At 52.5% G+C, this 14,899-nt stretch overlaps 7 protein-coding genes across 7 annotated transcripts; 2 read left to right on the forward strand and 5 right to left on the reverse strand.

The window, feature by feature from the left end:
- Nucleotides 1–602: 602 nt before the first annotated feature.
- On the forward strand, nt 603–1,401 carry LMH87_005116 (uncharacterized protein; the record flags this gene model as incomplete). Its single annotated transcript, XM_056202775.1, has 3 exons — nt 603–810; nt 888–1,226; nt 1,283–1,401. The coding sequence occupies 3 exons, from the start codon at nt 603–605 to the stop codon at nt 1,399–1,401; spliced, it is 666 nt and encodes a 221-aa protein (XP_056058297.1).
- Nucleotides 1,402–1,924: 523 nt separating this feature from the next.
- LMH87_005117 (uncharacterized protein) lies at nt 1,925–2,155 on the reverse strand (the record flags this gene model as incomplete). The annotated part of the gene is made up of 1 exon (XM_056202776.1): nt 1,925–2,155. The coding sequence occupies one exon, from the start codon at nt 2,153–2,155 to the stop codon at nt 1,925–1,927; it is 231 nt and encodes a 76-aa protein (XP_056058298.1).
- Nucleotides 2,156–2,698: 543 nt separating this feature from the next.
- Nucleotides 2,699–3,106, reverse strand: LMH87_005118 (uncharacterized protein; the record flags this gene model as incomplete). Its single annotated transcript, XM_056202777.1, has 1 exon — nt 2,699–3,106. The coding sequence occupies one exon, from the start codon at nt 3,104–3,106 to the stop codon at nt 2,699–2,701; it is 408 nt and encodes a 135-aa protein (XP_056058299.1).
- A 2,502-nt stretch (nt 3,107–5,608) lies between these two features.
- On the reverse strand, nt 5,609–6,168 carry LMH87_005119 (uncharacterized protein; the record flags this gene model as incomplete). The annotated part of the gene is made up of 3 exons (XM_056202778.1): nt 5,609–5,867; nt 5,953–5,965; nt 6,105–6,168. 3 exons carry the CDS (start codon nt 6,166–6,168, stop codon nt 5,609–5,611), a joined length of 336 nt encoding a protein of 111 aa, XP_056058300.1.
- Nucleotides 6,169–7,681: 1,513 nt separating this feature from the next.
- Nucleotides 7,682–9,603, reverse strand: LMH87_005120 (uncharacterized protein; the record flags this gene model as incomplete). The annotated part of the gene is made up of 5 exons (XM_056202779.1): nt 7,682–8,371; nt 8,427–9,029; nt 9,120–9,243; nt 9,308–9,438; nt 9,541–9,603. The coding sequence occupies 5 exons, from the start codon at nt 9,601–9,603 to the stop codon at nt 7,682–7,684; spliced, it is 1,611 nt and encodes a 536-aa protein (XP_056058301.1).
- A 485-nt stretch (nt 9,604–10,088) lies between these two features.
- LMH87_005121 (uncharacterized protein) lies at nt 10,089–11,372 on the reverse strand (the record flags this gene model as incomplete). Its single annotated transcript, XM_056202780.1, has 2 exons — nt 10,089–11,057; nt 11,112–11,372. 2 exons carry the CDS (start codon nt 11,370–11,372, stop codon nt 10,089–10,091), a joined length of 1,230 nt encoding a protein of 409 aa, XP_056058302.1.
- Nucleotides 11,373–12,294: 922 nt separating this feature from the next.
- LMH87_005122 (uncharacterized protein) lies at nt 12,295–14,184 on the forward strand (the record flags this gene model as incomplete). Its single annotated transcript, XM_056202781.1, has 2 exons — nt 12,295–12,558; nt 12,613–14,184. The coding sequence occupies 2 exons, from the start codon at nt 12,295–12,297 to the stop codon at nt 14,182–14,184; spliced, it is 1,836 nt and encodes a 611-aa protein (XP_056058303.1).
- Between the last annotated feature and the right edge of the window lie 715 nt (nt 14,185–14,899).

Raw genomic sequence — 14,899 nt, forward strand, 5'->3', positions numbered from 1 at the left:
GGGGATTTCCTCTATTTGTCGCTACATGCAGCTGCAGTCTTGGCAGGCCCCGGTTGTGCTCTGCACTTTCCTTTCCGTAGCCACCAAAGTCGAAATGGCCCACCCGGGCTTCTCTCTATTAATCTGCCCCCAGCTGCTTCATATTTATTCTTCTTCTTCTTTCCTCCGCTTCTACTTCCAATTCACGCTCCTTGCTCGCAATCGTCCTCAAAGTTCTGTTCGGTAGTACTCAACCATCTACGCTCATGTAAGTCTTCTATGGCGTGTCACATCTCATGGCGCCCCCAAGTCTGCCTGATGCCAAACGCGCGTCCCGCCTCCCCAGGTCATGTACACGCACATGCACAATTGGGCCTCGGCCGTCCCATGCAAGCTGTGATCTATTGTCATTCCTTGCCGACTTGAGTCGACATGGCTTTGGCTAGTCATCAGCTCGTGTTCATTTGTATCACCAGTTGGTAGTATGACTCGACACTGGCAAACATCTCCATGCAAACATCGCGAATCCTCTAACCGTGCCATATCTAACACTGCTGTTGCATGTATGATCTGACAATTCTTTTCTAGTTGCGCCCTAGACGGCACTCGTTTCGCCCGTCACAATGAAGTTCACCGCTGCTACCGTTGCTACCGCTGTTGCCGTCCTGGCTACTGGTGTTTTGGCGAAGCCAATGTTCACCAACACCGTCATCAACCCCCAGGAGGGCGAGCCTTTCACTCTCACCTTCAGTGGCTGCACGGGTGGCTGCACCATTACTCTTCAGACCGGCCCCAACTCCCAGGCGCTTGAGGACATCCGTACCCTAACCAGTATGCCCTCACCTAACAAGTCAGTCGCGTGGGTAGCGACTTCAAGCCTTCTACCTTTTGCTAACATGCTGCTACAGCTGATGCCACCGGTGGCTCCTTCGATGTCACCCTCAACAACCTTGGCTCGGGCACATACAGCTTCAAGATTACTAACAACAGCGACGGCTCGGATCCTAACTACAGCACCCCATTCTCTTACACTGGCACTGGCACTACTTCTTCTGGCTCCTCTAGCAGCATGTCGCCTACTGCTAGCAGCTCCAGCGGCTCCTCAACGGAATCGTCCTCGACCGACTCATCTAGTGGATCGTCTAACACTTCGTCAGCTACAAGCTCGAGTGGCTCGTCCTCCAGCACCGACTCGACCACCTCGACAGGCTCTTCTTCTAGCAGCTCTGCCAGCTCCACCTCTTCTCGTATGTCTGATTTAATAACATTTTTTCTCATTCAGCTACTAATGATTCCTCGGCAGAGTCAAGCAGCACTACCTCTGCCCAGCCCAGCAGCACGTCTCCTTCCAATGCTGGCTCCGCGGCCGGCTTTTCTCCTCTCGGCGTCATCGGTGCCGCCGCTGCCGCCCTTTTCCTGTGAATAAACACTACAAAGGACGACAGCAAGCATCAGGGAGCTTGTTTGAGGACCGGGATTAATTGCATCCTGCTGTTTACATTGCCATTTTGTGGCTTGGGTCTGGGCTACGACGTTATACCGAGAACGAGGGGGACACACGCTGGAGTCATGCTATCTCTCAATGTATTACTATTTTAATGTGTCGCGACCGTCTTCTTGTACCTAGTCTCTAATCCCCACATAGAAGCATTATGGTCTCTGCGCTCCTTATAATCTACCACAGGAATACACAAGAGATGCAAACGATCAAGAAAACGATTTGCTGTATTCTGTCTGTGTCTTCATGCACCGATGCTCAAGTCTACAGAATTAAAGCTATCCAAAACTCAATATCATAGACCGACTCTCGTCAGGGAAACACTTGCAGTCTCAGTGACCGACATGTGCTTGCTGTTGGGCCCAAGAAGCAGCTACACCTCATGTCTTGCCCAGGGACATGTTTCTCGCGATAGCAACGCTGGATGTCTTCACGATATCGGATCGCCTATTTCTTTGCGGTCGGACTTTTGTCGTCGGTGCCTGACTTGCTGTCACAGGAGTTCGGCTTGTCATCGCCGGAGGCTTGCTTGGACTGGTCGGCGAGTTCCTTGTCCGCGGCGTCCAGGGCGGCGCGATAAGCCTTTGCCCACGCATGCATTACAGCATCTATAGCCTCTGTAGCAGGTACCGGCTCCTTTTGAGAGTCGTCTTGTTGGTTTCCCTTCTCTGTAGGCATGGTGATGGCTCACTGGTATTATTTAGGACTGAGCTCGAAAGCGCGTGTGTAGTGGTGACGAGGAGATCGTGATTGCCGCGGTTGTTTCTCCCCTTTGTGTAGAGAGATGTCCTTCTCTTTCGATTTGCTTTCTGCAGTGTTGAGTTTCGGGGGCATGGAGCTTCTTCTTTATACATGGTAGATGTGTAGTACAACAAGTACTGTGTGCTCCCAAGAGAGACAGTACTGGGCTGTGACGCACTGCTTAGGTGTAAGGGAGTCACAGACAATAAGAGTGTGCAAAGGTGTATGCAGCTACACAAGAAAATGTGTGCAGAATGTGTATGTGACGGAGAGATAGTTGTTTTCATTTTGAAAACAACTGTTGTATTGAAACATGCCTAGTTAAAGCTATAGAGAAATCACTCTCGAGACTCTGGTTTAAATTCCGTTGGACGCATATTTACCATTCTAGTGCCGAAAAAGGTGCTCGCAGGCCGGCGTGGTCACGGTCCAACCCATTACGAGAAACAAAACTATTGATGTTGTTCGAGATCATCTGAACTAGAATGCCGTGCGTTTCTTGCACTTTGCAATCTTTCGGGGCTGGCCTGTCACCTCCTCGGGCGCTTTGCCTGCGCCCGACGGCTCCGTCTCCGGCTCATACTCATACAGCGTCGGATCGTACCTCACGGACTCATACGGCGCATCGGGAATATCTGCGGACCAAGAGCCGCACTCGACGAGATCCATCAAGTCTTCGTTCACCCGCTGCGACATGGGCTGCTTCCCTTTGTTCCGCGAGCCGGCGGTCTCGGGCATGTTGGTGCTGCTGCTGGTGTTGTTGGTTTTTCCTTTGAGGCGGCTTGGACGTGTGTAAGTGGTAGCGGCTGTGGCGACTGCCGCGGGGGTAGTCTCTTTTTCTTGCAGAGTTGGCTTGACTTTTTGATCTGGTTTTGCCGAATCAGGCATGATGCTGACTTTATGTATTCGGAAAATGGTTGGGTTTGGCGGAGGGTCGCGTGCCTCCGCAGAGGTGGTACTGGGCAGTGATGGTGATACACGGCTCCTGTAGAAGTCGATTGGAGATGAGGGCCGGTGCGTCACCCTGCAGCGGCTGTGGCAGCTGATGTTGCGCAAAATATGTGTGGACGGGTTGAAGCATGTGTGATGGCCTCAGTATGGCAGTCCGGCACATTCACTTATATAATTTCTCACAGAGCTTTGAATGCTGTGGTAGACCAAGGTAGAGCCTTGCCAGGCTGGAGAGAACAGGCGGCTGGTGGGCTAGGCGTCGTAGCCACCCTCGTGGCCTTTTTTCCCTGATTCTTCAAAATGAATACCGTCTTGTCATTGCACGGTCAGTTTTATTTAATATCCGGGAACCCCGAGGTGTGCCCCGGGGCGCCCAAACCAAGTCGTCGTCACATACGAGTGGCGCTACATGGCAGGCAGCGTACAGTGCGAGCGGGGGGGCGAAGAATGAGAGGACGCGCCATCTGGAAACAAGGGCCCTGATTGGTGCTACAAAGTGGAATTTTCTGGCCATGGCCGGTAGATTCCAAGCACTACCGAGCCCGATCAGCTGGAAGCAGGGCTGCAAGGTGGACTAGAGAGGCTGAGGTGGCCTGGAAGGCACACACGCAAGGCTGGCCAACGATTGCCCGCCTATTAGCTTCCGGGAATGGACATCACTCTACCTCGTCAGAAAATAGAGGCTCTTCTGCTGCATCTTTCTGGATCCGCAGGATTCTGTATTCGCCCCTTCGCCGTACCGCTGTACGGCGATCGTTCATGCCTGTCGTTCGGGCAATGCCTGACCCGGAGCGGGGCCGGCTCGGGCTCGTCATCCGGACAACCAAAGTTTCGGAGTTCGCTGCTACACCGTGAGAGTTTCGGGGCCTGGGAAGTGAAAGCGCAGTACGCGACGTAGGCTCTGTGCTTGGGGGAGTGAATCGCATGATAGATCGTGGGTATGTAACTAAAACGGCCGACCGTGTCACCAATGGGTCAGCAAATGCATCTATAGCCCCCAGAGGGTATTTTTCTACGCTGCCAAAGAAACATTTAACAAGGCCAATTACGGACAATCACGAATCGCCGTCTGAACGACACTCCCCTCCCCTCCCCCGCTTAGTTGCGTCCGTCTTTGTCAGACTATCCCTGGTGGACAGACTCCCTCGCGTAGATTTGCAAAAACTGGCAGGGGCTCGCGATCGCGGTGATTCGCTTGCGAGAGGCAGTCCACGAGAGAAAAAGAGCGAAGGAAGCCCCGCCCCCCAGTAACAATGGCAGAAGAACAAGTGGCGTCCGCACAGGGTTGTCGTAGGGCTGTCCAAAGTAGGTGCTATTATGTATTGTTCATAGCCAAGCACAGACATTGGCCCATTTATCCCCGGTGCGCTGCGTCAGGCATGGCGCCGCCGCCGCGTGTCTGTGGCAGCATGCAGTCGTAAGCGGCCTCCATGTAACTATTTAGGGAGCCGTACCATTCAGCCTCGACGGAAAGCATCGTAAACGCATCTTTGCGTTCAACGTTAGTGCTGCACCATAGCTTTCCGTAAGGCTGCGTCTCTCGTACTGAGCGGTCTGGATCTATTTGATATTCACCACCTAGCGCCCGCCTGATTCTTTACTCGCAGCTCTTTGGCGCCGGGTATGACGATGTAAGTTGGCGAAATCATGCTACGGCGGGGGGCGCAGGGCTAGGGTAAGGACGTATAGACGGCAAAAAGCTGCAAAATTGTGTCGCGTCTGGCATTGCTGAGCGAGCCAGCATTGCTGAAACTAGCCAGGTTTGAGGAGTACACAAAAGAATGTTATGCCTGTCGCGACTTATACCATCGTCGCGTACAATTTCGGCGTGCAATCCATCATCCAACGAGGCTCCCACCAGCGCCGCAATTACCAAAAAAAAAAAGAGAAAGGGAAAAAGGACGAAAGAAGCTACTACAAGCACGCTGACGGGCAACACTTCACTGAGTTGGCTAAGCTATTGATCCAGCAGACACCCGGTCTCCAGACGGCTATTAGGTATAGACGAAACGAGTGAAGGAGTTTGCAAGGTCTGGGAGTCTGGTCAGCCCATCTTCAAGCGACATTGTACTTTTTTTCACCTTTTTTCTTCTTTCCATCAAAATATACACTTTCAGATCCTTGAGTGTAGTTTCACTTGCGAGCGGAGCGAGGCTGTCTCCCATGAAGTATTGAGGCAAGGTCGGCCACGCGAAACCATATTCTCTATTAGGCAGTTTATACACGAAGAGCGAATAATGACGCAAGTCTTTGATAACAAGCAGAAAGATCTAAAGTGAAGAGACTGGAGTAGCTTACGTAAAACTAGCCAAGCATCGACCCCTTATGCGAACAAACACTTCTCTTACTCTTGCCGGTCTCGCATCATAGCGAGAAGCTTTCGAAGAACTCAATATATAGCTTCTCTCGAGTGGAAGAGCTCGGCTTTCAGGCTGACGCTTAACGACCGGTCCAAATTTCGCCGTAGCGATGCCCGTCATAGTCGATGTACTCCACAGTCAAATCGCGTCCTCGCAGCAACCGCCCATCTCTCTCCATGATTCGCCGTGCCTGCTCGGCAAAGCCCTTCTTGCTGCGTCCTCGCTCGTTGTACCGAATACTGCCGAGCCACACGTAGATGAGTCGCACGCCTGCAAAACCAGCGAGCGAGGCCAAGCTCGGCGGGAGCTCGTTCCACTCGTTCGCCTCGCACAGGACCCTTTCCACACGATTCAGCTACCCGCCGTACACATGCTCATCATCTGAGTGTCCTCCGGATCGCTGAGGAGCCCGTTCCAAGTCACGTCGCGGTCAGGTCTGAACCAGCAGGATGAAGGTGGTATGAGTGGGTGCTTCAGCTCAATATATAGATAGCGATTGTGTTCTTCAGGTGCGCCATCCTTGAACGTCGGGTCCAAGTCTTGATATTGAGACTTGTGCCATTTAGATAGCTCACCTGTATTTTGGAGTAGGAATACGGAGAATTTGTAGGTCGGTTGCACGTAGTAGTGGCCGACCATTCTCTCCTCATTCTAGGATTCAAATTCTAGCTCGTACATTCATCTTCCTCCATTTCTTCTCCCTCCGTCCCGCTGTCGATTTCTAGATCAATTTCATCTTCTGTTCGTGCAACGCGCTGACTGAGAATTTGAAAGACTCGAGGCCCAATCTCTGACTTGTAACGCGTTTCCATTGTTGCTGTTGGCGGTGCATGGCAATTTGTAGTTTTTGTAACGATGTTGGGGGGTGGGGAGCGAAGCTTAGTTGGGTGGCTGCGGAGTTGATGTTGGCTCTGCACATTTCTGTCATTGCAGGAAATGACGAGGCTGCAAACCCCCTGTAACAACGGCTTCAGTGCATCCAATCATTATACAAAGCTCCACAGTGTGGATATTTTCAGAGGAGTCTTCTACTGACTTTCTGCTTTTGTGCAATTGCCTCGACTGCGGCGGATACCCAAGATTGAGGGCCATGAGGGTCGACTACGAGCAAGCGTGACATGGCTGCCTCCGGAATACTGCTTTTGGCTAGTACATGGTGATGATAGCCCTTGGCACGAGCAATTTGCAATGATACTTTCGTGACTCTACACTCCAAGGCTATGGTAAGTTGCTTTCCTGTGTTAATGCACGCTGCCTACACGCCTCTCTCGCGCCCGTTGGATCCTTGGCCTCCGCTTGTTGCTATGGGCATCAGATAACCCTCAATGACACTGATAAAATGATCTTCAGCTTCTGGAAATACCAAGTTCCGGATTTATTCACTCGTATATGCCGGTAATGCATCGGCATTCCGTCACTGTTGTCTCTGTAGTCCGTTGTCTGTGCCTCTGTGCCTCTGTGGGCACTGTTGCGTCAGCCAACATAGCCTCGTAGCGCACACTGCCGCCCTCAGTGTTTCCCAAAACGGCCATGCATGTCGCCGCGGTTTCTGTGACTCTTTTGCGGCAGAACCTGCGGGCGGCAGCCATCGGCGGCGGTATCCTTGGGGGCCAGCGAGCTTGCGTCACGTTGCACAGCCTGATGAGGTTCTGTCTGGCGACGAGTGGCTACTGCTCTGAGCAGAAATGCCGTCGCCTCCTCTACGTGTCAATTGCGTAACTAAAATTGAAAATCATCCCTATGCGCGGGCGCAGCACCAACCACAGAACACGCAAACGCCTCAAGCTGACCTTAAAAGGCATGGGCTTGCGTGTCGCCCGCCATATTGCATACAAAAGCAACTATACCAAGAGGGAAAATTTACAAAAGAAGGTGCAGTACTTCTAGCTTTTACAGTAAAAACCCGAAATGTTTCACCTGGACTTTCGTTGGCGCAAACTGATTGCCGGGTTTGGCTACTTGGCGCACCACATGCTAGTTCGCTGTCGCCTGCAACGCCTCATGGCTTACACCATTTCGCTCATTTGCCGGCGAGTTTCAATAGAATTAATTGTTGGCTTGAAAGTTTTTATATCGAATGGCAAAATCGGTCAAGAGTTTCATTACACGAATGTTGTGCTTAATAAATAGGTGGTGTGATATGTTCAGGGTATCAGATATTCGGTCGGCCGACTTCACCAGCCGCAGATATGCTTCCTTTCCTCCGTAAATCGCCCGCTTTCAGCTGCCGCACTGCTTGATAAGATCTGTCCAGTTCATTTTCAACCGCACAGCGTATACGCAGAGCAGCAACCGCAGGCCACACGCTCCTCTCACCGCGCAGTATCCAGTAGTTGAGCGCCTCCCGTGTCGGCGTTTCCAACAGTCGCACAAAGTCACCAGCAGTAACTTCAGGAACCAGGGTCATGGCTGCGGCCGGAATCTGCTCGTCGACAAGGAAGCGCCTTATGCTTCCAGGCAATAAGCGGAGCGTGTCAAGCTGACGGAGGCGATGCCGAACCTCAAGACCAACCATGCGCACTAACGAGGCTGATAGCTGAGTCGTTTTGCTTCGAGTTTCAACGAGAGATGGCCCGTGCATGTCGGACTGGAGAAAAGGAATCAAATACGGCCGAGCTTGGCTGACGATGAAATGATTAACGTTGAATAGTTCCGAAATGCGTTGAAGGGGCGAGTCGCGGTCCGAGTACGACATGTGAGACCAGTGATGAAAGTCTGTCGTGTTGGCAGGAGCCCAAGGTCCGACGTTGCCGTGCGCGTCTTTGCAGAGAATGGTTGCTTTCCTCCGTCCATACAAGGCCGCTGATGATGCATTAGATGCGACAGCAGCAGTCCAAATAAGCTACAAGAGGCAAACATTAGCAGACTTCATACTCGCATGACTCTAGTGTACTTACCACATTAGGAGCGGTGATGTAGTTGAGTAGCGTGGGGACCCCGCCTTGTCCTTCTGTTGCGACTGTAATATTCAAGATTCGTTTGCTATAGTTATAGGCCTCCTCGAACGTCAAGTCTCCGACATTGGCGCGGACACAGTCTTCGAGCACCGAAACGTCGAGAAAGTAGCCTTCTCGAGAAAAGCGGCGTATGCGTCGTACCAGCGTACTCCATCTTGATTTGAATGTCTGTGGAGATTCAGAGCCATCTGAAAGCTTGTTTCTTGAAGCAAAGGCGCTCAAGTCAATGCCATCGCCGTTCAGTACACCAGGCAGCTCCTCCTCCGTGTGGATGGCCACGAGCGAAGCAATCAGGGCGCCGGTTCCGGTTCCCGTTATAATGCGCGGTAGCAGTCCACGCAGAAACAGTGCCTTCACAACGCCGAGATGGCACATGCCAAAGATGGCGCCACCTTGCAGAACGAGAGAGCTTCGACCGAAAGCCTGTCGCGTGTCGTGGATAAAGTCGAGTTTCATCTGGTTCGTCAACGAGCCTCCGATGGAGTGGACCGCGGCGGATGCATTGGTAGGTAGTGTGCTTATATCTTCAACTGTTTCGGCAACCTGCGTGATGTACTCTTCAATAAGATACTTGGTTCCAGAAAAGGACCGGTTATATAATTTCGGTACGGTCAAGTTGCCAAGGTTTCGTACGAGACCGGATCGCAGCAGATTGACAAGCTGCTGAAAGTCATTGTCCTCCCTGGCTATGGCAAGCGAGTTGAGTCGTTCCGTGATGAGTCTCCAGTCATAGTACTTTGAAGTTGGGTTATTCCGCCTGGAGGAGGCAAGACTTGTCAGTAGGTTCTCAAAGGCCGGCGAGGGATCGTCGAGGAACCTACCATAGGTCAAGACCGAGCAAGTTATCTAGGTGTAAAGCTGCTTCCTCCCAGTCTTCAAAGGCTTCCGCATGACGAAGAAGTTCGAGCCACAGGTCGATCGGGTTCTTGCGAGTGTACCATCCGAACAGTTTCTGTGTCGGCGTTAGAGCGACCGTCATGGTGGAAACACATGTGGCGGGGTTTGAGAACGACGAGTTGCTGGTGGAAGAGGGAAGATGGGAAGAATATCTCACCTTGCGCCAGAAAGATACCACCTCGACAATCACCCCCCAGACGGCGAGCAATGCGCCAAACATGCCGAGGGAGCGTTATCACAAGCAGGGTCGGACGGTGCTGGCGGTGGGTCGGAGTCAAGTCGAGAGCGTGAGAACGGGAGCTAGGCGATCGCTCTAGAGAGCGGATGCAACGCCAGACTGGTGTTCAATTCGGGCATTGGGCCACGCCAGACGGACTAAAAAGTGAACGTGCTCCCTTGACCAGGTGTACCTTGGAGTGGTGCAGGTGAAATGGATGTGCATGACGGCCCGCCACGCCGCCTCGATGAGTCTAGCAAGCATGTGACAGCGGCCAGCTCTGGGGAGGTCGGAGGCCCCACCAACCATTGCGTTTGGACGAGCAGCAATCCACGCGACAAGTTATTAGTTGTGAAAAGGTTTGGATTTCGATTGAGTGATGCATTGGAAATTAAATGTTCAATAAACTCCATAAAGATTCCCATTCTTGAATTTATACAGCCGCATGTTGCGTTGCCATGGAACGAAATGCATGGCCAATTCCGCAATCATTCGTCGTCATCGTCCACAACGTTGCGCCGTCTGGCTCGCCCGGACATTTCCACTACCTCGTCGCCTGAGGCGTCCTCATCATCAGAATGGCGAGTTCTACGCTTCTTCGACTTGCGACGTCTATGATCGTCCTCGTCGTCATCCAGCAGCTCTTCCTCCTCTTCAGCGTCACTCTCCATCTCCTCGTCGTCGCTGCCGACGAGAAAGCCATCATCCATGTCGTAGTCTTCCTGCCTCCGAACACCCTGCGGCAGATCGTCATCAGAATCATACTCTGGGTTTCTGCGTTTAGGCTTCGAGCCAGGCATGCCTCTCTTCCGCCCGGATCCGGCTCCTCGTCTGCCGCCCTCCAGGTCGCCAATCGAGAGGCCACCGCCTCTGCTGAATCGTCCGAGGCCATCCATCTTGGCAGCCGCATTTTCGCGACGTCTTTGTGCCTTCATGCGTTCCTTTTCTGCCATTTCAGCTTCCTTCTTTTGTAGTTCTGGGTCTCTGGTTGTGCGGATAATCATGTCGTCTTCGTTAGCAGTCTTGCTAGCCTGCTGCATGCGCTGAGCAAGGATAGCGAGCGCATCGTCACCACCACCCTTGTTCGGTCGCACATTGAATTGTTCAGCAACATGTCCAACTGTCATCAGCAGGTTACTGCTCAATTCTGCAGCCGCAGCGTAATAGTGGCCGTCCTTGAGTTCATCGTATGGTTGACCAGGCGCTGGTGCCAGAGACTTGGTCTGGATCTCAAAGTGCTCGCCGCCGATACCAATGGTTATAGATCCGTCATTCCATCGGTAAACGTTGGCATTGCTGTGAAGGAGACCTGTACTCTCGTTTCGGCGTACTCGTGCAACATGAGCCGGGTGCTCTTGCTTGGCATTGGCGGTATCGAATGCGGTAGGCTCGAACTTCTCAGCAACGTATTCCTCGGGCATGACCTTGATGAATTTTGGGACGCGCATGACGCGGAGCTGGTTGATTATTAGCTTTTAACCCGATGGTTTTACGGATCGCAGTTTTCTCACTATATTGTCCTTGGGCTTGGGAATTCTGTGGCGGTAGGCCTGCACAGCCATGACGACCTTTTCCTTCGTTTCATGCTGGACTTGATTATCGTCATCGTCGTAGCGCCGGCGGTCACCTGTGTCGTCCGGGTCTGAGGCCAGGTCGTCGTCGTCGTCGTCGTCGACTATGCGAGGCGCGGGCGAACCAGCATCATCCTCATCACCAAAGAGGTCATCACCACCTTCGTCGATTTGGTCAAGAGGATCCTCAGAGTCAGACATTGTCACGGAGGTGTCGCGATCGCCACGGTATGGCTTTCGAAGGGACGCGACGGTGTTGACAGTTGCGCGGCTCCACGGCTTGAAGCTGCTGAGAAGGAGGCTAGCTGGTCCTCAGATTTCGTAGCGCGCGCATCGGACGGTGCTAGGAGAGCCTGTACCAGCCACACCTGAGTGGGTCTGTTGCCGGGTGGGCAAGCCAAGCTGGTGGTGCACATGTACTACAGACACCATGTAGCTTTGAAACATTTTTGCAAAGGCTACGGAGTACCGAATTGAGGTCATGAACATGAGCAGACAGTTATCCGCTCAATAATTCGTGCAATAATCCTCCAGACACCAGCATTGCGCAGCATTATTCCAGGCTCGTGGCGCACAGCAAACCTGTGACAAGCTGGCAACAAGTGGCGCGAAAGCGTGGTACCTGGCAATCTCCCACGTGGCGGAACAAATATTATCCGCCACTGCCACACTGACGTTCGCAGCCCGGCCGACGTGGTCAGCCACTAGCAGCCTCTGTGGCTCCCCAGCCACGCCCTTTTCGCTGTAGTCAGTACTTGGCCGCCCCTCGACGCCCGACTTTCCAACTTGCTGCTGTCACCATCGTTACCTTGCATTCACGCTTCGCGCCTTTCCCCTCTGCGCGTCCTTCGCTTTTGTCGCGAGCTGAAGTATTCGCCTCTGGCGACCGTATTTCATTGCTTCTCGACTTTGCGCGCCCCAGACTTCGCTTTTTGCGCGTTTTATATCCGCCAACACGTTCGCGCCGCTTGTTTACCCACCGACCGACGCGGACTGCCACGCTTCGTGTTTCCCGCCCGGACCGCATTTTCCAACCCTCGATACCCGCCACTATCACTACTTTGCTCTCAAGTTTGATCGACTCGCTTCCATTCGCCCATTCTTTTACCCTGTGTAAGGCGCCATGTTTTATTCAGAGACCCTGTTGCAGAAATCCGGGCCTTTGGCCCGGGTCTGGCTCTCGGCCAACCTCGAGCGCAAGCTCTCTAAGAATCACATCTTGCAATCCAACGTCACGGACAGTGTCGAGGCCATTATTACGCCTAATCAGGCGCCGATGGCTCTCCGTCTCTCCGGACAGCTTTTGCTTGGTGTCGTCAGAATTTACCAGCGCAAGACGCGTTACCTGCTCGACGATTGCAACGAGGCTATGATGAAGATTAAAATGGTGAGTTAATGCACGCGTCTAATTAAGATTGTAGACCTACTAATTCGATATCAGGCCTTCCGCTCCAGCGGCAACAATGATCTGGCATCTAATCTTCAGATTTCCAACCGCGAGTCTTTGCTTCTGCCTGATCGCATCACGCCATATGACAACCTTGACCTTCCTCCCCCCCCGGACGCCTCATGGCTTCTCTCGCAAGTAGACGATGTCACTGCAACTCCTGTCGGCCGCAAAGGCCGAACAAGTAACCGCGATATCAACCTCCAAGAAGATTTCGACAACAGCCAATTTCTTAAAGGGCCGGGTGCCCTCGATGACGACCTGATGCCTACCATGGACGATCTCGAACTTGATCTCGATTTTGGTGATCTCGAGGGCGGCGTTAGCAACATCGAAATCGGTCGAGACGCTCCTGCTGCCCGGGATGTTGAAGACGACATTTTCAGCGACATGGAAATTGCCGTCGGCAAAACTGCCGATGGTCCTACTGCACTCGACTTGGATCCCGACAGCATTCACATTATTGACGGCGATGGTGACCTGCCCATGCTTGATGGTGATGATTTTGGTTTTAACCCAGAAGACATGTCGAACATGCGCGATCTTTCTGCCCTGCCACAGTCTCATCGTGCAAGAATTTCAGAATCGCCTTTGTCAGATATTGACGAGCACTTCGCCAGAGAGGTAGCGGAGCACTACGCAAACAACACAGACATGTATGAGCCTGCCGATGAAACAGAAACGACGATTGTTCGCCGCCCTGCACAGCGCTCCAGAAGGCAAAAGATTCTCATGCCAGACGAGGAAATTGCTCTCTCCAGCAGTCTTATCAAGCAGCAGCAAACCAACCGCGAAAACATCATCAAACCAGCCCGATATGTTCCTCGCGACCCGGTCATGCTCGCCCTCATGGATATGCACAAGAACGGTGGCTTCGTATCATCCATCATGATGGATGGCAGAAGCTCTGCTTGGGCACCTGAGCTGCGTGGAATGCTCACACTGGATATGCTACGCGACGACCTCAAGAGAAAACGCGATAGCGGTATTGCGGATGTCGATAGTGAGCGCGGTGCTGCCAAATCGCCTCGTCTAGAGTTTGACGATGATACCAACCTCGGACTCGGCAACAACTTTGGTGACAACAGCGTTGCTCCTGACGGCACCATCATTCAAATGGATGATGAGGGCTTTGAACCTGGCGTCGAAGATACTGGTTTCCCGAGCTTCGAGCAAACAACAATGCCCATTGTACACCCTGAAGAAAGCGGGCCCGTATCTCTCGGCACTAAGCACGCCGTTCACATCTTGCGGGATCTGTTTGGATCAGAGGCTGCCCATAGCGCCGAGAAGCGTACCCAGTCAACGGTGGTCTTCCAGGATCTTCTGCCTGAGAAGCGCACCACCAAGGCTGAAGCCACGAAGATGTTCTTTGAGTGTCTCGTCTTGGCCACTAAGGACGCCATCAAGGTCGACCAAGGTCCGGAGCTCGGGGATAACATCCGCGTGCGCGGCAAGCGTGGTCTTTGGGGCGAGTGGGCTGAGAGAGAGGCTGGCGGTGAAATTGCTCACAACGATAACGAATCGGCGCCTATGGCTGCTCAGCCTTTGGCCGTCGGCGCTTAGACGACGGGCAAGAAAACTGTTTGATTTTTTTGGGGCATTGTTTTCCTGCTTTCCGTCTGGCGTTGGACTTATCATTGCGAGGGCTGGCTCTCCTCTTCATGGCTGGCTCGGCTTCACTTTTCTCTTCTACAATAGTGTAGGACTTTGGGATATTGCGCATTTTCTTTTTGTTCTTGTTTGGTCTTGTTGGATTTGATTTTTGTTTTTGCTTGACATGAGCACGCGCACACGAAAAGGCGAACAGGATACCTGATCCAATGGCGTTGACGGCGTTGACTTTTGGCTGGATACCATTTGAGCTTGGAGGCACACATCCCAGGCCGGAGCTTGGGAAAAATTCGATTGATTGGAAATCATCTTGTAAGAAACATTCATGTTAGATGAATTGCCTGGTTCGGCTTGAGTATTAATTAGGCTTTGAATGATAGCATGTTTAAGTAGACTCGGGTCTTCTCCTTGACTCTTGTGATAGTTGTGAATGAATGGCGAGGGCATATACCCGCCCATATCGAGACGGGTGTCTATGTTGAACTTACGATTGGTCTTCATGGACTCTTTTATGTCTAGAGAAGCTGCGTCGACTATGACGCTCCAGCAAAAGGGGCCAGGAAACCGCTTCGGCGAGCCTGCCCCTTGCTTATGTAGCAACTTCTTCAATGGATGCAACTTCGTCAAGTTATTGAAAGGTGTCGAAATGCGTGCGTATGCAGCAATG

The sequence above is a fragment of the Akanthomyces muscarius genome, chromosome 1, assembly GCF_028009165.1.
Source record: "Akanthomyces muscarius strain Ve6 chromosome 1, whole genome shotgun sequence".
NCBI lineage: Eukaryota > Fungi > Ascomycota > Sordariomycetes > Hypocreales > Cordycipitaceae > Akanthomyces > Akanthomyces muscarius.